Source organism: Eptesicus fuscus, chromosome 9, assembly GCF_027574615.1.
Source record: "Eptesicus fuscus isolate TK198812 chromosome 9, DD_ASM_mEF_20220401, whole genome shotgun sequence".
NCBI lineage: Eukaryota > Metazoa > Chordata > Mammalia > Chiroptera > Vespertilionidae > Eptesicus > Eptesicus fuscus.
In genome coordinates this window covers 95,986,405-96,012,429 of record NC_072481.1, presented here as the reverse complement: position 1 = coordinate 96,012,429, position 26,025 = coordinate 95,986,405, and the positions used below count along the sequence as shown (strand labels likewise).

The 26,025-nt window shown below is 38.4% G+C and overlaps 1 protein-coding gene across 1 annotated transcript in view; it reads right to left on the bottom strand.

Moving 5' to 3' along the window:
- The window catches only part of EXOC2 (exocyst complex component 2), a 262,715-nt gene that overhangs the window by 41,471 nt on the left and 195,219 nt on the right, over positions 1 to 26,025 (bottom strand). The window contains exons 20-23 of the mRNA XM_054721573.1: positions 24,822 to 24,883; positions 20,578 to 20,644; positions 16,880 to 16,996; positions 7,867 to 8,008 (exon numbers count right to left, since the gene is read on the bottom strand). Coding sequence (XP_054577548.1) covers positions 7,867 to 8,008; positions 16,880 to 16,996; positions 20,578 to 20,644; positions 24,822 to 24,883 — 388 coding nt within the window. The remainder of the gene's footprint in view (positions 1 to 7,866; positions 8,009 to 16,879; positions 16,997 to 20,577; positions 20,645 to 24,821; positions 24,884 to 26,025) is intronic.

Here is a 26,025-nt window from a genome sequence, read left to right as displayed (position 1 = left end):
GTAGATTCTGAAATATTTCTGCTTCTTTGTATATTAATAAAATGCACAACTATTTTATTTGCTGAAATCAGCTCATATCTTTGCCTGCATGCCTAGAGCTAGCTATATCTTGTATGTCTGGTTTTTAATAAGAACAGTATCTTCCCCCTCTTCTGGTTTCTGTGAGTGGGGTTCTCCCTTTCTCTTCCCTCCTCCCCCAACACTATTGGCTCCTTGTCTCACTCCCTACTCCGCTCCTACAGAGGTGGAACCTCCCAGTGTGTGGAGCATGGACATTAATCCATCCTTTGATTGGGTTGAGCAAATCTATTAAACTCCTGAGCATGGGAGTTTGGTCTCTTTCTTCTTCCCTCTCCACCCAGGAGCCATGTGAGAGAGTAACCCAGGAAGTTATATTTGCTCTGCAGACTCAGCCTTTCCCTTTGGTGGCTTGTTTCAAGGTGGAGGCTGGAGGCTAGGAAGCGCATCTGGTTCTTACATCAAAATTATATTCTCCATACCAGTTTCTTCATCTGCCAACTCTACTGTCTTACTCTTCAATTGGTTTGAAACATGAGAGAGAAGAGAGCTGTTATTCCTCGATTCCCCATTCCAAAAAATTCAAATAGTGTTTTCCTGTCTTTCCTTCTGTTTAGGTTGAGATATTGGTGGGGTGAGAGTCCCTTTTTTCATCCTTCTCTAATACCAAACATGACTACTAATCAATAAGGATGATCCACAAAGCACTATAGCAATATCTTTTCAGAGACCCCATATCAGACCTGGAAATGAACTTAAGTAAACTCCCCAAAAAATTTCAGAAAAAGATTTTCCCTATGAGTAAAGTTTAACAACTGATGAGATGGATGTTTAAATAGGAGGTGCCAATTTAACAATATAAATGGTAAGCAACCCACCCACCACTCCGGAGTTCTTCATGCAGAAATAAGTTAAATAGCTTACTTAAATACAACAATCTAGTTAAAATCACAAAATAGTATTAGGAGAAAAGTGCTGAAAAACATCAACAACCCACATACAATAACTAATCAAGATACTCTTCATGTGGCAGTGGAAATATATTTTTCTTAGGTAAAAGCAAACAAAAAGATATTTAATAGAAAATAATAGGTAATTAGTCAAACAGTACAAAAGTTGTTTTTCACCCATAACTCAGTGGACTTTAATTTTAAAGGGGACCCAAGCAGATACAGCTTTTAAAAATAAATGGATATAAAATCATAAGAGAATATAGATCTATTTTGACATTTAAATTTTGCTTTCCTTTTTTATTTTTAAATATATTTTTATTGATTTTAGAGAGAAAGGGAGAAGCAGAGAGAGATAGAAACATCAATCATGAGAGAGAATCATCGATCGGCTGCCTCCTGCACGCCCCACACTAGGAATTGAGCCCACAACCCGGGCATGTACCCTGACTGGGAATTGAACTGTGACCTCCTAGTTGATAGGTCAACACTCAATCACTGAGCCATCATGCTGGGCTTAACTTTCTTTGCCACTTAATGCTATTTTTCACCAAATACCTGCCTTCACACACACACACACACACACACCACCAAGTATCTAAAAAGAGAAGCATGTGCCACAGATTAAAAAACAGTTTCAGGAGTTCCTCTAGCAAATATTCATTTTAAAGATATTCCTGAGCATGAAGAACATGAGTTGGTACACTCTTGAGTTTACTGCCCTGGTTCTCCATATATTTTTTCAATTCTCAGAGGACGCATGATACTGAAAGAGAATCTGAGTGTTTTCTAACTTAAGAATCACAATAATTTCATCTCATACTCAGTGTGAGTTTCTTGTATACCAGCTTCTCTATTTAGATTTTAAACTCGGAAATCAGAAACAACTTGAAAAACTTGTAGAGTACATTGTATGTAACAGACTACATATTTGCTGAATTTGTGAATGAAAAGAAAAAGTATTTTCTTTTTGTACATTATGAAAACATTTTATAAATTTTTGAGAATAGATTAACACACTCATTTCACTTTTTTATTCTAGTCTCAGTGTTCCAAATACATGTATTTCCATCTTTGGCCAGAGCACAAAGTATAAATATGTCCTTCAAAATGTATTGGTGATAAGCACTAACTTGTATGACTGAAGCACCATTCTAAATTCCTTTAGAAGAATGTATTCTTACTATTCAGAGTCCCTGATAACAGCATATCCAATTGTTGGGTGGACATCCTCAATGTGAAAACTGGCAATTACATTGCTACCTATTTGACTGTAATTCTAATAATCTCTGCACTATACAGAACTAATTTCATTTTTGTTTGTTTTTAAATCAGATATTTGAAGAGAGCTATTAGATCTGTGCCTAATCCTTTCTCCAAGCTAAAACAGCCTGGTTTTAAGACTAGATAATGACTCCAGGACACAGGAATCTGCCCCTCCTATCTCTGGACACAACATTTTTGTAATCTAATCTAATAATAGACAAATATGCAAATTGACCGCACCTTCGCTACACCTAAGCCACACCCGCCAACCAATCAGGACGAGTATGCAAATTACCACAACAAAGATGGCGGCTAATTTGCATATCAAGACAGCGTCAAAAGGGGGGGGAGGAGAAGGGAGGAGCGAAGTCAGGGCTGGGGGCGAACGGAAAAGCAGGCGGGCTGGAGGAGAAGGCGGGGCAGGCGACAAGGGCAGGGCGGAGGCGGGGCCGGGGGCGAACGGAAAAGCAGGCGGGCTGGAGGAGAAGGCGGGGCGGGGGACAAGGGAGGAGGGGAGGCGGGGTAGAGTGCAGCAGGAAATCCTATTGCAGGATTTTTCCTGCAACGGGAAAGCTAGTTGTAACTATAATTTCACTGGCTGCACAGCCACCTAACAGAGCAGTTGGAACTGCAAATATCTAAAACTTTTAGAATGTATGTGTAAGCTCAATAAGCTGTTATCTCTTCCCTCCTATTGTTAATTATGTCATGCTCACAATTGTCCTTATACAATTTACGTATGTGACATTTTAGTTTCTAATTATATCTTTCTATTTTTCTAGTAATTAAATTGTTATTTTACATTTTTTCTAGTCATTGAATTTTTTTTCATAAAATTTACAAACAGTGCATGCATAGATCTTAAGTATACAATCTGATAAAAAGTATGTAACTGTGTACCTACTACCACAATCGTGATACAAAACATTCTGGGGCTCCTCAACAGTCCTCTCATGCCTCCTCTCAGTCAGTCCCCAGCACCCCCACAGGCAGTAACCGTCCTGGTTTCTGTCAGCGCAGATGAGTGAGCCTATGCCTGAAGTTCACTTAAATGGAACCAACTCTTCCTACATGATGTCCTTTTGCAGTTGGCTTCTTCACTTAAACATGATGTTTTTGAGATCTATCCACATTGCTATGTATTATTAACAAGATAAGTAGCACCCCACTGAATGGTACTGTTATACTATATGAATACACTACAACTTCATACATTCTCCTCTTAATGGATATTTAGGTGGTTCCAGTTTTTGGCTATTATGAATAAAGCTGTGATGGCCACACTGTACAAGTCTATTTGTGCACTTATTTTCTGTTCTCTTGGGAAAATGCCTAGAGGTGAAATTGGTGGTTCCCAGGGTAGACTTATGTTTAACTTTGTAGTAAGCTGTTTCCAAAGTGGCTACATCATTTTACAGGCTGATGACAATGTATGAGTTCCAGTTGCTCCATATCCTTGCCAACATGTAACAGTATTGTCAGTCTCTTTAATTTTAGCTATTGTACTAGGTTTGGAGTAGTATCTCATTATGTTTATACTTGCATTCTCCAATGACAATGTTGTATGCCTTTCATTTATTGGCCATTTATGTATCTTCTTTTCTGAAATGATTGTTCATATATATATACTAGAGGCCTGTTGCACGAAATTCGTGTGCAGGGAGGGGGTGTCCCTCAGCCTGGCCTGCACCCTCTCTAATCCGGGACCCCTTGGGGGATGTCCGACTGCACCTCTCACAATCCAGGACTGCTGGCTCCTAACCCCTCTGCCTGCCTGACTGCTCCTAACCACCTCTGCCTGCCTGCCTGACTGACCCTAACTGCTCCCCTGTTGGCCTGATCGCCTCTAACTGCTCCCCTGTGGAACTGATCGCCCCTAACCGCCTCTGCCTTGGCCCCGCATCCAGGACCCAGGATTCCCTCCTCTGGCTGGCCACAGGCACACGGGACCCGGGCCGGCTTTGCCCAGGCCGGACGTAGCCACACCATAGGGAACCGTGGGTGTCCGACTTCACCCGGGCCGCAGGCGCTGGCACCTGGGGCCGCAGGGAGGGCGGCTTTTCTCCCTCTCCCGTGCCGCTGACCCTCAGCCCTCACAGCCACTGTGGCTTTGTCTGGATGGACTTCCAGAAGGCATCTGGTCTAATTAGCATATTACCCTTTTATTAGTATAGGTACTTATTCCAGTATATCTGTTGAAAAGACTTTCTTTCCCCATGGGAATGTCTTGGTGTCTTTGTCAAAAATCAGCTATGCTTGTATGGGTCTATTTTAATATTTTCTATTCTGTTTCATGGATCTATTTGTTTATCCTTATGCTAAAACCATACTATCAATTAATCCAGTAGCTTTAAAGTCTTGAAGTCAATTAATGTTGAGTATGACAACTTTCCTATTCTTTAAGATTGTTTTAGATATATAAATTCCTTAACCTTTTCTGAACAGATTTTACAACCATCTTGCAATTTCTATAAAAAATCTTGTTGAGGTTTTGAGACTGTACTGAATCTATGGATCAATTTGGGAGAAGTGATATTCTTGGAAGTCTTGATATTCTTAACAATATCAAGACTTTCAATAGAAAACCATGGCATATCCCCATTTATTTTGGGTTTTAATTTCATTCAGCAGTAATTTCCAGTGAAGAAATCTTAAATGTCTCTTTATTCCTAATTGTGTATGTTTTAATGCAAATGGGATTTTTATGAGCTTATTTTCCAATTTTTGTTGTTGTATTATAAATACAATTGGTTTTTATATATTGATTCAGAGAGTAGTTTGGTAGATTCTTTAGGACTGTCTACATAAGTAATGTCTTGGAGTGAAAACACTTTTTTGGTATTATTTTATCACGAATGAATGTTGAATTTTGTTAGGTGATGTCTCTGAACCTACTGAGATGACTATAAGGCTGTTAATATAGTGATTGATTTTCAAACGTTTCACTAACTGTGCATGCCTGAGATAAACCCTACTTGGTCATAATGTATTAGTACTCCATAGTACATTATTTGATTCACTAGGCTGTAATTTTCTCTCCTTGTAATGCCCTTATCAGATTTTTGGTTTGAGGCTATGCAGGCTTTATAAAATGAGACTGAATGTATTTCTTTCTCCTAGATTTTCTGATAGTTTGTGTAAAATTGGTATTTCTTCCTTAAATGCTTCATAAAATTTATGAGTAAAACTATCTGAACTTGGAGTGTCCAAAAAAAAAAAAAAAAAGGTTTTCTGATAAAGTTTGTGTAAAACTGGTATTAATTTTCCTTAAACATTTCATAGAATTCACTAATAAAACTATCTGGACTTTGAGTTCTCTACAAAGAAAGGTTTTTCGTGTGAATTTAATTTAGTAAATTTTAGGGATTTTTCTCACATCAAACGATTCTTTTAAAAGAAACTAGAAATCAAAAATAACAAAGTTTACCTTTTATATTTACCCACATATTCACAATTTCAGGTGATTTCATTTCGTCCTTTAGATGTAAGTTTCTCCTACTGTTACTTTCTTCAGCCAGCATTCGTTACAGCACAAGTCTGACTTTCTGCTGGAGTAGTAATTACCAGGTCCTGCAGACTGGAGGGAGCCCTAAGGTGACACCTATATACAGACAGATCTGGCCAGTCCAGGTTCACCTCCTTCAAAGGTTGAAGCATTCCTTCCAGTTTCTGTTTACTTTCTAGGACTCTCTACTGCTTAAAATTTTTAACTATGGAAGGGTTAGCCTGCCTGATACAGGTTCTTCCACCCTTTCTGGAGATCAGAATTCCTCTGAAGATTCTATTTTTGATTCAGTGGTAGTACTAATTAATAAAGAATGCTAAATTTTATCACTAATTTTAGAATATTCCATCACAGGCTTACACAAAAGCATCATATAAACTCTGTAAGTATAATGTAAGTGTAAAATGGGGCTAGATAAGCTAACCTTATTAGATTTATCTTCATAAATTTGGCTACAGTTTTTACTTCTCCATTTTCAAATGGCTAATACTGTTAAAAAAAATCTTGCAATAACTAGAGACTTCCCTATGGACTAACATTAAGATACTCTGGCTGTAGTTATTCTAACAATGTGAATTCCAAAAGCATATCAGGAAAAACAGTCAAATGACTTGCTGAAATCTAGATTATCTGGTATCATTTTTGAACTGTCAAATCAAGTGTGTGTCTATGAAGAAAATAAGTTAGTGTTAAATGCACCTTTTTTTTCATGAGTGTGATGACTCTATGGAATTGTATACATTGTAAATTATATATTCTTTTTTAAAAATGAGAGGATAATAAATGCATTTATCTACCAAATATATAAATAATGTGTGTGTGTGTGTGTGTGTGTGTGTGTGTGTGTGAATCTCATGAATTATTAACTAATGAGCATTTAAGTAGTATTTTAGATTTTGTTTATATAAAACAATGCTTTAATAAATATCACTGCACATATTTCTTTGCTTACTTGTCTGATCTTTTTCTTAAGATAAATTCTTAGAATTTTTAAGTAAATTATATAAGCATATATATGCACGCACATAAACCTACACACCTATGTGTATATATTTGTGTACAGCTGTGCCTATTTACACTCCTAGAAAGATGATGGGATAGTTTATTTCTTGGTGCTTTTGCCAAAAAGCAGCTATTATCAAGATTTTTAACATTTGCCAACTGGAGAGTTTTTAAAAATGACAATGAAATGCAATTTTAGTTTGTGTTTTTTGAGTAGTGTGTTGGCCATTTTAGTTCTTTTGTGAATTTTATGATTTGTAGTTTTTCTTCTACCAGGTTATCTGTCTTTTTCTTAGTAGGTTTTTAATGGAGGTTAATGTGCTCTTTGTCTACCCTGACAACATAGCGCTTTTAGGTAGGGCCTGCTGGATTTGAACTCTGAACCCCAGCACCACCACATCCTAGTTAGAGAAAGGGAGAGAGGGAGTGAAACATCGATGGGTTGCCTCCTGTATGTACCCCAACCAGGCACTGAACCCCACCACCTTATGGAGTACGGGACAATGCTCCAACTAACTGAGCCACACTGGCAAGGAAAACAATAGTTATTTTTAAAGTATATATGGTAAAGGGATGTGACTTTCATTTGAAATAGCAAAGACAATATTGAAACTGTGTCATTCTCTTGTAGTTCAATTTTCTTTGATAATCTCTCTCCTACACATGTTCCTTCTATCCTTCGCCTTTTAGTACTAATAATTAGGTCTTATGTAGAAGTGCCCAGATTTCTTAACTAAATTTTTTTATCATGGTCACAAAATCATTGCATAACTATTGAAGTCTATTATATCTATGTAATAAAGCAGTATCATAAGAAGCAAGTATGCATTACTAAAAATGATCAAATAATATAAGGTTTAATTAATTATTCTCTGGAATTTAAAAGTAACTAAATCATTAAGTATTATTAACTAAAAAGTATAATAAATTCCAAACCATCAAGAAATGGTTTTAAGCTAATAAAAAGTTACAATCATACTATAATCCTTTAGTAAATATTAAGAAATGTGAATTTTAAAAAAAGTATTTTAAGCATATTTTAATTGATAAAAAGCATATCCATATTTATTACTCTAGATAGATTAGACTATTTTTAGAAAACTAGGATAACTTGAAACCATTTACCTGTTGGAGGCAGGCAGTCTTTCCAATCAAAATAGCCTGCATAAATTCCAGGTTCTAAGGAGCCAACAATGGGATCTGCTTTCAACTCAATGTAATTTTCAAACAATCTTTGGTCTAATTCTTTCAATGAGGCCATGCTAACCTAAAAACACATAATACAGAGTAATTATAAGTTGTCCATTTGAGGGTGAAAGAAAAAAAAGGAAGTAATGTAAATTTAAAAACACTTCAGCGTATTTTAAAAGTACTTAGCAACAATCCTAAAAAAACCACATCTTTATTTTATGTTCAGTAATAAAGACCACACTTAGCATGACTATTCAATAAAATAAGAATGAATCCCCATGTGTGGTCTACAGGTCTTTTACAGAATGTCCAGCCCACATGCACTGGGAGGTCCTGATGGTGGTGGGAGTGGAGCAGGGCGAGGTTAGTGAGCATCCGTCTGACCAGTCTGGGCCAGGTCTCACTGGCACCCAAGAGGCCAAGCAGTTACAATGGGTTCATGGAGCATTAAGGGTGGGAAGTGAAGAGTCTGGGCCTAGGCTCCTCTTCAGTGGACTGGCAGTCTAGCTGCTTCCACACCACTGACCCATGGAACACAACCTTCTCTACAACAACACACCTGAACTTCAAGAAGCTAATGTTGAAAAACAAGCACACAGCTAGTGAGTCTAGCAGCTATAAATGAGAATATCTGCCAAGCAGGAAATTCAGCTGTAGGAGAGAAAAGCAACCACTTGATCTTAGAAAAATACTGAAAACCCTTAAGGAGGTTAAAGTATGATATAAAAAAGACTTCATGAAGATAAAACACATGATTTCATCAGCTAACAACTGACTAGATGAATTGATGAAACTGTTGGTCACTACTAAGATTGAAATTAGGTACAATTAAGTACTTCAAAGCACAAAGTAAAAATGTAAAGAGGTGGATATTATGAAGGAAGAGACTTAGAAGATAGTTCCAAAGAGCTCAAATATGCACACACACACACACACACACACACACACACACACACACACACAATTAAGTAGAGAACTATGAGCAGTTAGAGAAGAGGTAATAATTAAACAACCAAGAGCCAAATATCAACAGTACAACGATTGAAATTTCTTTTGAGAGCCGAAAACTGACTTCTGTGCATGGGCCACGAAGTTCCAATCGCACTGTACGTGCGCGCCCGCTGTGGTATTTTGTGAAGAGCCACACTCAAGGGGCCAAAGAGCCGCATGTGGCTCAAAAGCCGCAGTTTGCCAACCACTGGGCTAACAGATTAAGACAAATAATTTACCTACAAGGGGAAAAAACCAGTCTGTAATCAGCTTTTCTCAGATGCAACATTGAAATCTGAAATCACTGGAATAATATCTACAGGAATAAAAGAAATGCAACCCAAGAGTCCTATATTTATCTGAGAGAGTCCATTCACTAACAGAGTCCAACAAACATATTTTTGAATATGTGAAGATTCAAAGAATATATCACCCATGTAACCTAAGAAAGGGCTCTCACCCAAAAGCAAATATATCAGACCCAGGAGGATGAACAATTGAGGAAAACAGTATGGAATGAACCTTGAGCTCCCTTCCAATATCCTTCATCCCTCTTTTTCTCTAATATTTAGAAACATAAACTTAAATGATAATTAGAGATATTCTGGGAATGATACAAGTACTAATTCTTAAAATAGGAGAGGCATCCAAAAAGGAAATATTAATAAGAAGCTACAATGACAATGAAAATACAACATATCAAAATCTGTGTGACAAAGGTAAAGCAATGGGTTTTATCACCAAAAATGTATCCCTTAGAAAGAAAGACTTAAAAGAAGAAAACTCAAAATTAATATTTTTATCTTTTACCTTCAATAGCTAGAAAAAGAAAATTGAACTCAAAGAAAGTAGAAGTAATAATTAAAGATAAGACCAGAAATCTATTAAATTTTTAAAAAGATTAATATGAGAAAACCAACAATGTCAAGAGTAGGCTTTTGAAAGGGACATTATAGTTTTATGTAATCTGTCAACACAGAGGAAATTGACAAACTCCTGAAAAACACAATTTTCTAAAAATGGCACAAGTAGTCCTATATATCCTAATAGAGTCCATTATTTCAAACTAGAGGCCCAGTGCACGAAAATTCGTGCACCCCAGGGGGTCCCTCAGCCTGGCCTGCGTCCGGAGAATTGGGCCTAAGCTGGCAGTCAGACATCCCTCTGGCAGCCTGCGAGTCCTTGGGAGATGTCCACCTGCCAGCTTAGGCCAGCTCCCCAGGGAATGGGGCCTAAGCTGGCAGTCAGACATCACTCTGGCAGCCCAGGAGCCCTTGGGGGATGTCCAACTGACGGCTTAGGTCCACTCCCCATGGGGAGCAGGCCTAAGTTGTCAGTTGGACATCCTTAGAGCTGTTGAGGAGGTGGGATAGGCTTCTGCCACCGCTGCTGTGCTCGCAGTTGTCAGCCCGGCTTATGGCTGAGCAGAGCTACCCCTGTGGGAGTGCACTGACCATCAGGGGGCAGCTCCTGCGTTGAGTGTCTGCCCTCTGGTAGTCAGTGCGCAACACAGCAACTGGTCGTTCCTGGTCGTTCCTGGTCGTTCCGCCCTTAGAGTCAATTTGCATATTACCCTTTTATTATATAGGATGCTCTCATATGAGGAGAACTTCAGGACCAGATGTTTCATTGGTGAATTCTACCAAGCATTTAAGGAAGAAATTATCACACGCAAACTTTACTATAGACCAGAGCCTGAGAATGTTTCCTATTTTGTTTGATGAGGCCAGCAAAACCCTGATATAAAAAACTGTCAAGAATATTGTGAGCAAAGAAAATTACAGACCAGTAAGTCTCATGAACAAAGACATAAACATCCTAACAAACTACTGGAAAATTGAATCTATAAATAAATGATAAGAATACATTATAGAGAATACAAAATAGATATAATTTTGATTCAGTCATACCAGACGTCTATTGTTGTGTTGACTCTTGTAATTTTTTATTTGACAATCTAAGGGAAAAGAGGTCAGACCCTCTGAATACTCAGGTACTGCATATTTTAAAAATTCTGTGGCACACTAGTTTAAAATCGCTGTGCTACTCTGATGTTTGAAATTATATCCTTCCAGAGTAAATTAATAATTTTGTATTACTTAGCAACAAAAATGAGTTCCTGAAAATGAAAAACTGAAATAAAATGTCAAAGGACAGTAAGTTTCAGCAAGCTTAGACTTAACTGAGGAGAAATGAACAAGAAGAGAGAACTTTAGAAATTATTCCTAATCATTTCATAGAATTAAAGATAAGGGGAAGGACATAAAATAAAAATATGAGAGATGGAGAATAGAGTGAGAGATCTAATAAATATCCAATAGGAGATCTTGAAGGAGAAAATATTAAAAGAGGTAATGGCTGAGAATTTATCAGAATTGATTAAAGGTATAAATCAGTCAGGGGAGAAAAGGCAAAAAAAGTAATACTCATATCAAGAGATACATTATGGTGACTACAGAATGTTAGAGACAAAGAAAATATCTAAAAAGTAGCCAAAAAAAATTTCATACATGCTTTCTAGTCATCAACAGATTAAAGACCAAAATACTGTAAACAAAGGAAAGGAATGGATACAGAAGACTCAACAACACAATTCACAAATTTGACTTCATGGACATAAATGGAATGTGGCATTCAAAATTGAAGGACATAATCTTTTTAAGAAGGTAGATTATTTAAGAAAGCTCACCATGTATCCTGCAAAGCACGTTTCAAAAAAGTTATTACAAATCTATTTTCTGACCTCAGAACCATTAAGTTAGAAATCTGTAATAAAGAAAACTAACTCCCAATATGGAAAAGATAGCTCTCCCAATTTGGAAATTTAAAATCACATATGTTGTGTGTGAAAAAAACAAAACAAAAAAACAAACTCACAAAATTAAAATTAGAAACTACAAAACTGAAAAATTAAAATACCATATGTTAACATGTAGAACTTAGCTAGAGAGATAAAGGGAAATTCATAGTCTTAAATGTTAATATTAAAAAGTCAGAAAGGTAAGGAATTACTGAGCTATTAAAAAACACACACAATTAAGCTAAGCACAGCCCTCGGGGGATATTTGAATGATGGCTTACCTCTGTGGGAGGCAACCGGCAAGGTGACCAGCAGGCTGATCGGGGGATAGCACTGGCCAGCGAGTAGCTGGCCCCGCCCCCAATTGCCCCTCCACCGCTGCCGGTCACCACTGCCCACCACCACCGCCCCCCCCCCCCATCACTGTCTCCTCCCTCTGCCCACTGGCACCCACCTTGGCTGGCCTGGTGACGCCCACTTGCCAGCCCTGCTCCCCGCCGCTGACTGGTCATTCCGATGTTCAGTTGATTTGCATATTAGGCTTTTATTATATAGGATATCTACATAAGATCCATTCTTTTGTAAAGATAAAATATTTAATAAAAATTCTTGAAATTTTATAATCTAAAAAAGGAATATATCCTAAGAAACCCAAGGCAGCAATCAGAAAGAATATATGTACTCCTATGTTTATAATATCATTTATTTACAATAGCTAAGATCTGGAAACAGCCCAAGTGCCCATCAGTAGATGAGTGGATAAAAGAGTTGTGATACATTTACACAATGGAATACTATGTGGCGGTAAAAAAGAAGGACCTCTTACCCTTTGCAACAGCATAGATGGACCTGGAGAGTATTATGCTAAGTGAAATAAGCCAGTAAGAGAAAGATAAGATCACATGATCTCAGTCATATGTGAAGTTTAATGAACAAAATAGATCCAGAGACATAGAAGCATGGAACAGACTGACGAATTTCAGAGGGAAGGTGGGGATGGGTGAGGAGAGATTATCCAGGGAACTCATATGCATACTAGAGGCCTGATGCACAAAAATTTGTGCAAGAGTAGGCCTTCCTCCCCACCCCTCTCTGCCCCCCAGCCGCCGACACTGGCTTCCCTCCTGCACCCGGGACCCAGGCTGCTTCCCTTCAGCTGCCACCACCAGGAACCCGGAACTTGGGCTGCTTCCCTCTGGCTGCCACTGCCAGGCACCCGGGACCTGGGCTTCGCTCCGGCCCTGGTTTTGTCCAGAAGGACATCTGGAATGACGCCCAAAAGGATGTTTGGTCTAATTAGCATATTACCCTTTTATTATTATAGATATGCACAGCCCATGGACACAGACAACAGTGTGGTAAAGACCTGGGAGGGGTGGGTGTGGGGTGGAGGGGGTTAATGGGGAAAAAAAGGGGGGCATCTGTAATACTTTCAAGAATACAGATAAATTTAATAGAAAGTATACTGATATTAAACTAATCATAATGTAATGTGTTAAAGCGCTATTCCAGAAGTGTGAATAAAACACCATCGGAAGAAGACGATTTGATTCATTTTGTACCTTGGAAAAACAGATAAGAAGAGGCCATAAGAGGCTCTTTACAGGATGAGACTTTGTATCTGAGTAGGGCTTTGAAGGATGATCAAGATTTTGTCATGTCCAGACTGAGGAAATAGCATTCCTGATAGATAGTAAAAAAAAAAACAAACTATATATAAATGTTCTTAAAATAGAGTCTGGTAAGCTAATGTTCAGTAAATGAATGAGCAGACAAATTGCATGAAATGTTCAAGGAAAGATGAGTGGCTAGATGAAAGGGGATTGGAGTAGGGGAGATGAATGCCATGAGAGAAAGATTAAAACAGTGTTCATATATCAACCTATCTATGTTGCTCTTTCTGTTTAAACTCAGTCCTTTTCCACTACTGGGCTATTATAGGAGCCTCCCTCCCAAATGCTTAGCTTAATCTCTAAATTCTTTCACTCTCCCAACTCACTGTCTGTGGTGTTTCCAGGATGGGGCTTTCAGAAATACAGATCTGATTACGGTGTTCTCCTTCCCACATTTCAGTGTTCTTCATGGCATTCATCTCCCAATTTATAATTTCTGTCCATAGATCTTAAAATCCTAAATGGATTAATTTACAACTAATTTATTTTATTAAAATAGCTTCTAAACAAAATTTAGCTAATTTATATTATTAAGAGATGGTGGAAATAAAACAAATAAAATGAGGTCCCAAGCCATAATCATTCACTTCTGTGAATTCAAATCATTTGATGCAAAATTCAAGGATTATATACAATTAAGCTAAACATAATCAAATACATAAAATATAGCACTTATGGTTCAAGTGACACAAAATCTTTAAAACTGATTGCTGTCAGTATAGAATCTTCCCTGGATATATTAAAGAAAAAAAAAAAAGGAATACTATGAAGCATTGAACAGGGTGATGAATTTCAGAGGGAAGGTGGGGATGGGTGGGGATAGATTATCCAGGGAACTCATATGCATACTAGAGGCCTGATGTACAAAAATTCGTGCAAGAGTAGGCCTTCCTCTCCTCTCCCCTCCCCTCCGCCCCCAGCTGCCGATACTGGCTTCCCTCCTGCACCCAGGACCCTCTCTCAACACCCATGTTGTAGTAAAACCTCAATCAAGAATTTAATGACAGACTTGTTTAATGACTACAGTTCTGAGTAAACTGAAAATCTGCAATTATCATACTGTAAATTGGACATTTGCTTTTTAAAGACTAAGACAGGTTAAAATAGCATTTTATATATGTAAAAAAATTCCTTGGAATTATATAATTACAGTTATCACAATCTTCCTATTCCTTTGGTGTATTTCTAGGGAACAATTTTGTTCTTTAAGATATATGGTTCTGGGCCAGAAAGCATTCTGGATTTAGAATGAGAAAATTTAATGTTAAGTCCTGCTTTACTCTGCTATTTATTAAATAGGTCAAATTATTATCTTCTCTGAGCATCTTCTGTATGAAAAAACTGAGTTAATAATACCTTAATTACTTCACAGGGTTATTTGCAAATTGTATACATGAAATCATTCCAGCTTTAAATGATCATTGGTCACTAAATTTAATAAACTCTTAAAAAGCAGAGTTATTACTGTACTATCCCAATATTAAAATTCTTTCTACTTTTGAAGATGGGGAACAAGATTTAGGGAATTAACAACTGTTTATTTTCACCATTCTATTGGTAGAAGAACCAATAGGGAACAGGAGAAAATATGCCTAGACAAACCCTTGGCAAACTACCAGTTCATACCTGGAAGGAGATCTGAGAGAATGTCTAGTGTCTGGTGACACTAAGTGAGAAGCCCTCAGTGAACCATTATCTCCAAGAGCAGAAACAGGGTGAAAGAATGGATACTAAGTTATTCATGCGACCTATGTGCCCCCTTGATTTCTCAGGAATCGTGGCCCTAGATTAGCTGTCTTTTGAAAACAGAATGTGAAAAACAATAGCAGTTGGCAACCTTTTTTTCCCTTAATGCAAAAATGTACTTTACTTGGTTGGTATCATGTAATTAATGAATTTACTCATTAACAAACAAAATTAACACAAATGTTATAATCTAAATCTAGTTTACTATTTATACAACTGAATAATTTCAAAATATCACTGGTTAATTAAAATTTTCAAATTCTGAATGTGAAAAACAGCTTACCATTTATTCTAAGCTGCACTCACAAACCCTTCATATTACCTTGGTCTCAAAATGATCTGGACAAAGACTAGGGAGGATATCTAAGTCTATTTATATGTCACTTTCATTTTACTTCCTAATTATATAAACTAAAACAATAGATAGTTCCAATTTATAAATTTTTTAAAAACTAAAGAAAACCAAACTTACTGAAATTCCTAGTCATTTCATGTATTTTTAAATTATTAAAAATTATCCAATAAATATATTGATGTCATTATTTTTACTGCATAAAAACAAAGTGTTCTCTGCAAGAGAACACCTTATAGTACTCAGCACAAAAACTTGAGGAAATAAACTCGACTTTTGACCCTACAGCCTAAGTCACAACATTTCTCATCAGAATGATTAATTTTTACAAAAAGACAGGAAAATAAGACAGAGCCACCCACTTTGATATTCTCATTCTCTGAAAAAAAAAAAAATCCCAATCGAGCTCATGAACTGGAACCATCATTTTGCAAAAAGTATGTGATCCATCAAGAGTACATTTTGATTGTAAGATTAACAAGATCATTATCTTTCTTATTCTTTGTACCAAAAAAACTGTACTGACATTAAAAAGTGGTTCTAGCTTAGTTTTACTTAGAAATCTGATAAACTTTTGCCCAGGAACCAACTAACCTTTAGTAACAAGGTTACTTCATTTTTTTTCCTTTTTTGCTTACTTGAAAACATATAAACAACAAAATATGTTTTAAAAAACCTACTCCATTGATACAGGACTCATTTTTGTGCAGCCTTGCTATATCCATGTAGTAGAGTATGTGTTTTTCAGTTAAGATATTAAGCAAGATATTAAGCACCCTACAGCTCTTGTAAGCCAGTCTCGTGTGTGTGTGTGTGTGTGTGTGTGTGTGTGTGTGTGTGTGTGTGTGCGCGCGCGCGCGCACATTTATGTCCATGCTCAAGCACCTGTGTGCCTGCTTAGGTAGTAAAGCAAAAGGATCATTTTAGACACATGGAGAGGGAGAGAGGAAAAAGTGTGAATAAGCAGGAAGTGATTTTTTTTCTGCAGGCTCAGGGAGTCAGCTGTTGGCTATAAGTAAAAGCTTTAATCTAAAAGGAGCCAAAATTTGAGATGATTCTTAAAGATTTGGGTTCTATGCCTTTGTGTCATTATTTTTTCCCTTTACTTTTGAATAACTTAGGTGCAGAGTAAATCAGCTCTAACCTTGAAAAAACTTCGCTCTAAAGGAAATAAGAGAGTATTAAATTAATTATTCAAGGTGAGTTATGAGAAGGACAAGAATCATTCAAAAACAGGGTGGGATGAAAATGGGGAAGGAACATGGGAGGGGAGAGCAAGAAGAGGGAAAAGGACAGGAAAGCAAAAGAAAGAGAGTGCTAGAAAGTAGTTTGGAAACTAAATTGATAAAAAAAAAACAACTTGTCCATTTAACATAATTCACTTACCTGTGTTATTTTTTCTATTCCCTGAAAGTTGTGCTTTTCAAAATGTTCTGCTATATTTAGGAAGGTGTGACATTGTAGGTAGCAGCAATTACTTAGGACTATCAAAAGTTGCTGTTCCTAAAAGTAAAACAAATTTTTATAAAATTACAGTTATATTAACAAATTTAAAGCCTAACAGTTATCATTTACTACTTATTAAATGTAATTATAATCTCTTGGTGTTTAATATCAATATTCAACACTTTGGTTTCCTTGTCTCCTTCTTTCCCAATATTACCATAAAGAAACATTAATACAATTCTATAATTTTAATTGCTCGATATTATATAATACAGATTTAAATAATGTTCCCTTTGAAATTTAACAGCTGTAGAGAGAAATAGGCTGATGAAAAACAGGTAACTAAAGTAGGATCAGCTGTAGTTCAAATGAAAAGGATTCATGTTATCAGTTATTCTACTTAACACTTTGTACACAAAAAAGCTATAAAATTGATATTTTTAAGCGATTACAAAAACTGTAGAAACTCTTAGAAAATAGTTTATAAGAAATTTATAATTCAATCCATATGAGGGCTCTTTCAAAAAACTGGATCTTCACAGAATTTTTTATGTAGGACAGTCTCCCTCTTTTGGGGAATGAAGGCACAGAGGGTAGGAGACTCCTGCAGTGTCAGTAACAGAGAGATAGGTCTAGAGCCCTATATTCTATTCTCACCAGAGTTCTAGCTGTTTAAAGTCATTTCTAATCAAAATTACAGACCCGAAAGCTGAAAAATAAACCATATTTTACCGTTCAGAAGAACTATTTTTGTAAATAAAATTCCAGGAATGGTATTTGTCACTGCTATTGAGGCTCACAGAGAGCACGTTCCCTGTGCTCCCTCAGTTATAAGAGCATTATCTGGACAAATGTGACTAATTTAGGGCCTTATTTAATATCTCTTGACTAAAAACTAAGGCAAAAACCACTTTCCAGGAAAGTTCTCACCCATATTTGTTTCCTATTTCATATGTAATCAGAACAACTTACGTTAAAGTCAATAATGATAAACATGGAAATAAACAGGCCTCTGTCCTTTGAGGTATACAAACCACAGAAACTTTTTTTCCATATTATTTATTTACTAGAGGCTTGGTGCACGAAATTCGTGCATGGGGGGGTGTCCCTCAGCCCAGCCTGCACCATCTCTAATCTGGGACCCCTTGAGGGATGTCCGACTGCCCATTTAGGCCTAAATGGGCAGTCGGACATCCCTCTCACAATCCAGGACTGCTAGCTCCCAACCACTCACCTGCCTGCCTGACTGATTGCCCCTAACCACTTCTGCTTGCCAGCCTGATCACCCCCTAACCACTCCTCTGCCAGCCTGACCGACACCTAACTGTTCCCCTGCTGGCCTGATTGTTCCTAACTGCCCTCCCCTGCTGGCCTGGACACCCCTAATTGCCCTCCCCTGCTGGCCTGGTTATCCCCAACTGCCCTTCCCTGCAGGCCTGGTCCCTCCTAACTGCCCTCCCTTGCAGGCCTGATCACCCACAACTCCCCTCCCCTGCTGGCCATCTTGTGGTGGCCATCTTATGTCCACATGGGGGCAGCCATCTTTGACCACATGGGTGCAGCCATCTTGTGTGTTGGAGTGATGGTCAATTTGCATATCACCTCTTTATTATATAGGATTATTTAAATTTCTTTATTGATTAAGATATTACATATGTGTCCTTAACCCCCCATTACCCCTCATCTCCCCCACTCATGCCCTCACCCCCCTGTTGTCTGTGTCCATTGGTTAGGCTTATATGCATGCATACAAGTCCTTTGGTTGATCTCTCCCTCTTACCCCCACCCTCCCCTACCTTCCCTCTGAAGTTTGATGGTATGTGGGTTTTTTTTGTTTGTTTTTGTCTTTATTGATTAAGGTATTACATATGTGTCCTTATCCCTCCATTGCCACCCCCCCTCATGTCCTCACTCCCCCTGGTGTCTGTGTCCATTGGTTAGGCTTATATGCATTCATACAAGTCCTTTGGTTGATCTCTCCTCCAACCTCCCCTCTTTAAACTCAATTGTCAAGCACAGATTATATCTCCCAATAATTTCATTTGGGCCCATCAAATTTTTAAAAACTTTTAAATTTAAAAATGTTTATTTATTATGTTCATATACTTAATATGTTCCTGTCTATTTCTGGTGGAGTGTAGTCTAGCCAATGCTTTTTTTGGTCATCAACAAATATAATTAAAAGACCAAGGAATAATTATAATTAAGGTACCTTCAAGCAAATGAAACACTATTAATGGCCCTCATAATCTGTAGGTGGGAAATAGAGTACAGAACAAGGTAAAGAGGATTATGGCATATAAGCTCCTCCCCACACTTTGTGTTTAAATGGCAAATAAAAATCAGAAAAAGAGCAATGAGCAGCTCTGGAAAGGTACACAGGTGAGGCTGGAGGCCATATTCCCTATTGCCCAGACTTGGTGTTACCCTAATGTGGTCCTTGTAAATAAAGCACATGAAATAAAGTAAGCATGTCTTTCCAGCCACTCTAAACATGCTGCACTCCTTGAAATCCTCATCTGGACTCCCAGTAATAAAATCAATTCTTAATTGCCTTATCCATCCATCTTCCTTCCGAATATTAGCCTTATCTAGGAGTTCATCTTACCCATAGTAATTAGCTCTCTTTAATTGAAGAAAAATGGTTCTTCCCTCCAAATGGAAAAACTATTTGAGTGATCTAAAGTTTTACCCTTAGTGTTTCCCCACCCCCCTCAAATCTAACCAATCAGAAGATATATATATACACACACACACACTGAGTGGCCAGATTATTATGATCTCTGAATGCATAATAATCTGGCCATTCAGAGTATATCTTATATAATAAAAGGCTAATATGCAAATTGTCCCCTCGACCAGGAGTTTGACCAGCAGGCAGGCTGGCCAACCGCCCATGTCCCCTCCCCCTGGCCAGGCTGGCCGGACCCTACCCATGCACGAATTCATGTACCGGGCCTCTAACACACACACACACACACACACACACACACACACACACACACACGTATTGGTTTTGGTTTTGCCATGGAATTTTGTGTTCAAATAAAATGCTATTATGGAACTGACAGAAATAAAATGGAGAAAAGCAGAGTCTCTCTGGTTAAAAAGAAAACATGTGCAGGGAACAGGCATCTGTCCTTTGCTTCCTCTCCAACTTTCAAGCACCAGGGACCTACTAGGACACCTAGTTCACACAAGAACCTGCAAGATGTGGCAAATAGAAGGAACTAGTTAAGTTGCAACTTCAGCTAAAAAGATTTTAAGTGTAGAACATTATATATATATATATATATATATATATAATTTTTTTTTAACATTTTCACAAAATAAAACAACTCCAAAGTATATAGTACGCTACAGCACTAATGTAGTAGGTAATTTAGATAGATTTATGAAGTAGTCATTAAATAGTTGTTTTGAGAGAGGGGAAGGAGAGGGGAGGAGAGAAACATCAATTGTTTGATCCTGACCAGGGATCAAACTGCAACCCAAGTATGTGCCCTGACCAGGAAATCAACCTTTCAGTGCACAGGATGATGCTCAACCAATTGAGCCACTCTGGTCCGGCTACATAGTTTTTAAATGACATGTTTCACCCTCTATTATTCTTCTTAATTACTTATCATCTTACTTACAGAAGTCAAACTGAAGTCTTCATGAATACTTCCAAACAAATCAGGAGAAGAAACATCAATGGAAAGACTAAATATAAAAGTAAGAAAGAGAACAGTTACAATCAAAGCATTAAAGTTAAAAATGCTAATATAAGTTATATGTCAACTATACCTAAAAAAAAAAAAAAAAAAAGAGTGAACCTTATGTTAATTTGGCTTTAAAATCTTTTGGTCAGTTCTCTGCATAGTAGAATTGAGATGGCAGAGTAGGTAGATTCTGAGCTCACCTCCTCCCATGGATACAACAAAACTACAACTAGTACACAGAAATAAACACAGGGAGACAGGCAAAATGAGGAGATGGAGAAATGTGTTCTAAACAAAAAAAGGACAAAATCCCAGTTAAAAAACCTAAATGAAATGGAGATTAAGCAGTCTAGCAAGTCAAGAGTTCAAAATAAAGGTTATAGAAATGCTCAATGAATCTGGTTGAAGAATGAATGAACTGAGCGAGAACTTCAACAAGGAGAGGGGGGGAAAAACACACAACTGGAACTAAGACTACAATAACTAAAATGAAAAAAATGTATTCTAGGGCAGTGGTCGGCAAACTCATTAGTCAACAGAGCCCAATATCAACAGTACAACGATTGAAATTTCTTTTGAGAGCCAAATTTTTTAAACTTAAACTTCTTCTAACACCACTTCTTCAAAATAGACTCGCCCAGGCTGTGGTATTTTGTGGAAGAGCCACACTCAAGGGGCCAAAGAGCCGCATGTGGCTTGCGAGCCACAGTTTGCTGACCACGGCTCTAGGGAATCAACAGCAGGTTAGCTACTGCAAAAGAACAAATCATAGATTTGGAAGACAAAGTAGTAAAACATCAACTAATAAGAAGAGCAAAAAGAAAAAAGTTTAATGTATCTCTGGGACAACATCAAGCATACCAATATTTGCATTGTGAAGAAAAGGGAACCCTCATGTACTATTGGTGGGATTATAAATTGATGCAGCCACCACAGAAAACAGTATGGCAGTTCCTTAAAAAATTAAAAATAAAACAACCATACTACCCAAACTTCCACTCATGGGTATTAATAAAATAAATAAATACTTCAAAATCAATTTCAGAATACATACATACCCTACCCTATGTTCATTGCAGCATTATTTACATCTAGAGGCCTGGTGCATGAAATTCGTGTACAGGGGTGTGTTTCCCTCAGCCCAGCCTGCACCCTCTCCAATTTGGGACCCCTTGAGGGATGTCCGACTGCCCGTTTAGGCCTGATCCCAGTAGGAGACGGACATCCCTCTCACAATCCAGGATTGCTGGCTCCCAACTGCTTGCCTGCCTGCCTTCCTGATTGCCCCTAACCACTTCTGCCTGCCAGCCTGATCACCCCCCTAACCACTCCCCAGCCAGCCTGATTGATGCCTAACTGCTCCCCTGCCAGCCTGTTTGCCCCTAACTGCCCTCCCCTGCAGGCGTGGTCACCCCTAACTGCCCTCCCTTGCAGGCCCGGTCACCCCTGTCTTCCTCTGCTAGCCTAGTCACCCCTAACTGCTCTCCCTGAAGGCTTGATAGCCCCCAACTGCCCTCCCTTGCGGGTCTGGTCCCTCCCAACTGCCCTCCCCTGCTGGCCATCTTGTGTCTACACGGGGGCAGCCATCTTTGACCACATGGGGGCAGCCATCTTGTGTATTGGAGTGATGGTCAATTTGCATATTTTCCTTTTATTATATAGAATTAGATAGGATAGATGCCTGGTGCATGGGTGGGGGCCAGCTGGTTTGCCCTGAAGGGTGTCCTGAATCAGGGTGGGGGTTCCTTGGGGCATGGGGCAGCCTTGGCGAGGGCCCTGTGGTGGTTTGCAGGCCGGCCACGCCCCCCAGCGACCCAAGCGGAGGCCCTGGTATCTGGGATTTATTTATCTCCTATAATTGAAACTTTGTAGCCTTGAGTGGAGTCAAGCCTCCTGCTTGCTCCATGACCACAGCCATTTTTGTTGGGTTTTATTTATCTTCTATAATTGAAACTTTGTAGCCCTGAGCGGAGGCGAAGGCAGGCCAGGGATACGGAAGCTTGGATTCCTCCATCGCCGGGGGCAACTCAAGCCTCTTGCTCTCTCCAGCTCCGTGGCTGCCGCCATTTTTGTTGGGATTTATTTATCTTCTATAATTGAAACTTTGTAGCCTTGAGTCAATTACCTTCTATAATTGAAACTTTGTAGCCTTTATTTATCTTCTATAATTGAAACTTTGTAGCCTTGGGATTTATTTATCTTCTATAATTGAAACTTTGTAGCCTTTATTTATCTTCTATAATTGAAACTTTGTAGCCTTTATTTATCTTCTATAATTGAAACTTTGTAGCCTTTATTTATCTTCTATAATTGAAACTTTGTAGCCTTCTATAATTGAAACTTTGTAGCCTTCTATGCCTGGGCCGGCCAGGGTGTGCGCAAAGCTTGGCTTCCTCCATTGCTGGGGAAACCCAAGCCTCCTGCTTGCTCCATGGCCGAAGCCATCTTGGTTGGGTTAATTTGCATACTCGCTCCTGATTGGCTGGTGGGCATGGCTTGTGGGTGTAGCAGAGTGATGATTAATTTGTATATTACTCTTCTATTAGATAGGATAGCCAAGAAATGGAAGCAACCTATAGGCATCTATAGATGAATGGATGGATAAAGATGCTATGTCACACACACACACACACACACACACACACACACACACACACACACAGGAATATTACTTGGCCATATAAAACAGTGAAATCTTGCCATTTGCAACAACATGTATGGATGTAGAAGGTACTATGCTAAGTGAAATAAGTCAGACAGAGAAAGACAAATACCATATGGCTTTCTTTATATGTGGGATGTAAAAATGCAAATCAAATGAACAAATAAAACAGACTCATAGATACAGAGAACAAACTGATTGATGTCAGAGGGGAGGGTGGCAAGGGAAAGATTAAAAAAGGTGAAGGGGATCAAGAAGTACAAACTTCTAGTTATACAATAAGTAAGTCACAGAAATGTAATGTACAGCTAAGGGAATATAGTGAATAATATAACTTTGTATGTAACAGATGGTTACTAGAATTATTGTGGTGATCACTTCATAAGGCATATAAATGCTAAATCACTATGTTCTAATACCTGAAACTAATAGAGTATTGTACGTCAACTGTACTTTAAAAAATTGATCCTTTGGTAAAAAAAAAATCAAATAACATTCTGTAAGTTTCTAATATTTAACAATCAATAGCTCAAATTAGCCACTATAAACTATTAATATGGGCCATATAAAATTTGTTTTTGAGTTTCCCAATCCTGACCTAATTAAATTTAAAAACAAATCACCAAGGGAGAAAATAACTCATAATTTAATTTCTAGGTATAGACTTATATAATTGAAATGACTGTGACTATCAGAATCTCCACAAGGCTTTTTCAAGCTCACCTTCATAGTCAACCATTTACAAGTGAGTTGAGTTAGGGAATTACTTAATAGCTCACAAGTAAAGAGATATATAAAATTGAAGGAAAACTAGAAGAATTAAATATTTATTATGTCTCAGAGAAGTGATAGTTTCTATACTGAGAGGCAAAAACCAATACCAGGAAACAGACAAACAGGAAAAAAATTCTCAATTTTTCTATTATGAATTTAACAGGCATTTATTTCAGTATTATGTGTCAGAGCATATAACTTAGGTGCACAAAAGTTAAACATGGCAATGTCATTCAGAAAAACTAGATTTTAAAAAAATCCTATAAAACAATCTGAAAAATATTTTTTAAAAAAAAGCATTATCACACGGATTTGTAAATATCAAGAATAAAGATCTGTCCTCTGCAGTCCAAATAACTAAGCCTGACCCAGAATTAATCTTACTAAAATAATTAGTCTTTAACAAGAGTATTAGTGAAATCTTCTACACCAGAACTGTAAAAGTTAATGAATAAGAGTTATATACTTTAATTTTCTACTTTATTATTTATAAAACTTCTTCGTTTGTATAATTACTGAGCTGATCATGTGTTCAGTTTACTCAACACTTCTCTAGTAATGCTCAGAAGATAAAGAAACTATGGAAAAAACATAGGTCAAATATAGAAAACTATAACTTTCTTATAATAATTTCTCTCTTATTGGAAATCTTAGTATATGATATAAGACCAAATATATAACATCAGTCTGTATTTTCAATCCTCCTAAATGCATGAATGAGATTAATTTTAGTTTTACTTACTGCGTAGTATCTACATCTGCATCAGGCTTGGTGCTCAATTGTTCCAGACAATATATAAAAATCTAAGTTGAAAAATAAGAAGTTTCAGTGACATGAACTCTTAGATTCTAATCTATTTGAATATCCTATATAATAAAAGCCTAATATGCAAATTGTCCCCTCCACCGGGAATTCAACCACGGGGCGGGGCTGGCCAGCAAACTGCCCATGGCCTCTTCCCCTCCCCCTGTCTGGCACTGCTCTGGCCAGCAGCAGTGGCAGGCAGCCAGGGGAAGGGAGGCCCAGGCCAGCAGTGGCAGCAGGAAGTCAGGGGAAGTGAGGCTCCGGCTGGCAGCTACTAGGGTCCCTACTTGTGCACAAATTTTGTACACTAGGCCTCTCATTAAAAATAATTTTATCTATAATAATAAAAGCATAATATGCTAATTAGACCGGACAGCTGAACAACCTTCTGGAAGTCCTTCTGGATGAAGCTGCGGTGGTGGGGGCTGAGGCAGAGGAGGTTAGGGGCGATCAGGCAGGCAGGCGACCAGTTAGGGACGATCAGGCAGGAAGGCAGGCAAGCAGTTAGGGGTGATCAGGCAGTCAGGCAGGTGAGCAGTTAGGGGTGATCAGGCAGGCAGGCGAACAGTTAGGGGCGATCAGGCAGGCAGAGTGGTTAGGGGAGATCTGGCAGGCAGGCAAGGGTTAGGGGCAATCAGGCAGGCAGGTGAGCAGTTAGGGACAATCAGGCAGGCAGGCAAGCAGTTAGGGGCATCAGGCAGGCAGGCAGAGTGTTTAGGGGCAATCCCTCTCGCAATCCTGGACTGCTAGCTCCTAACCACTCACCTGCTTGCCTGATCACCCCTAACCACCTCTGCCTGCCTGCCTGATTTCCCCTAACCACCTCTGACTGCCTGTGTGATCACCCCTAACTGCCTCTGCCTACCCTAACTGCCTCTGTCTGCCTGCCTGATCGCCCAACTGCTCCCCTGATGGCCTGATCACCCCCTAACTGCTCCCCTGCTGGCCTGATAGCCCCTAACCACCTCTGCCTCACCCCACAACTGTGGCTTTGTTTGGAACGATGTCCAGAAGGTCGTTTGGCGGCCTGATCTAATTAGCATATTACGCTTTTATTAGCATAGATGTTATATGTATTCTAAATAACAGAAGGTTGAAAAATAATTTGCATTATTTCAGGCTCAGGGTACCAGTGTTTGTA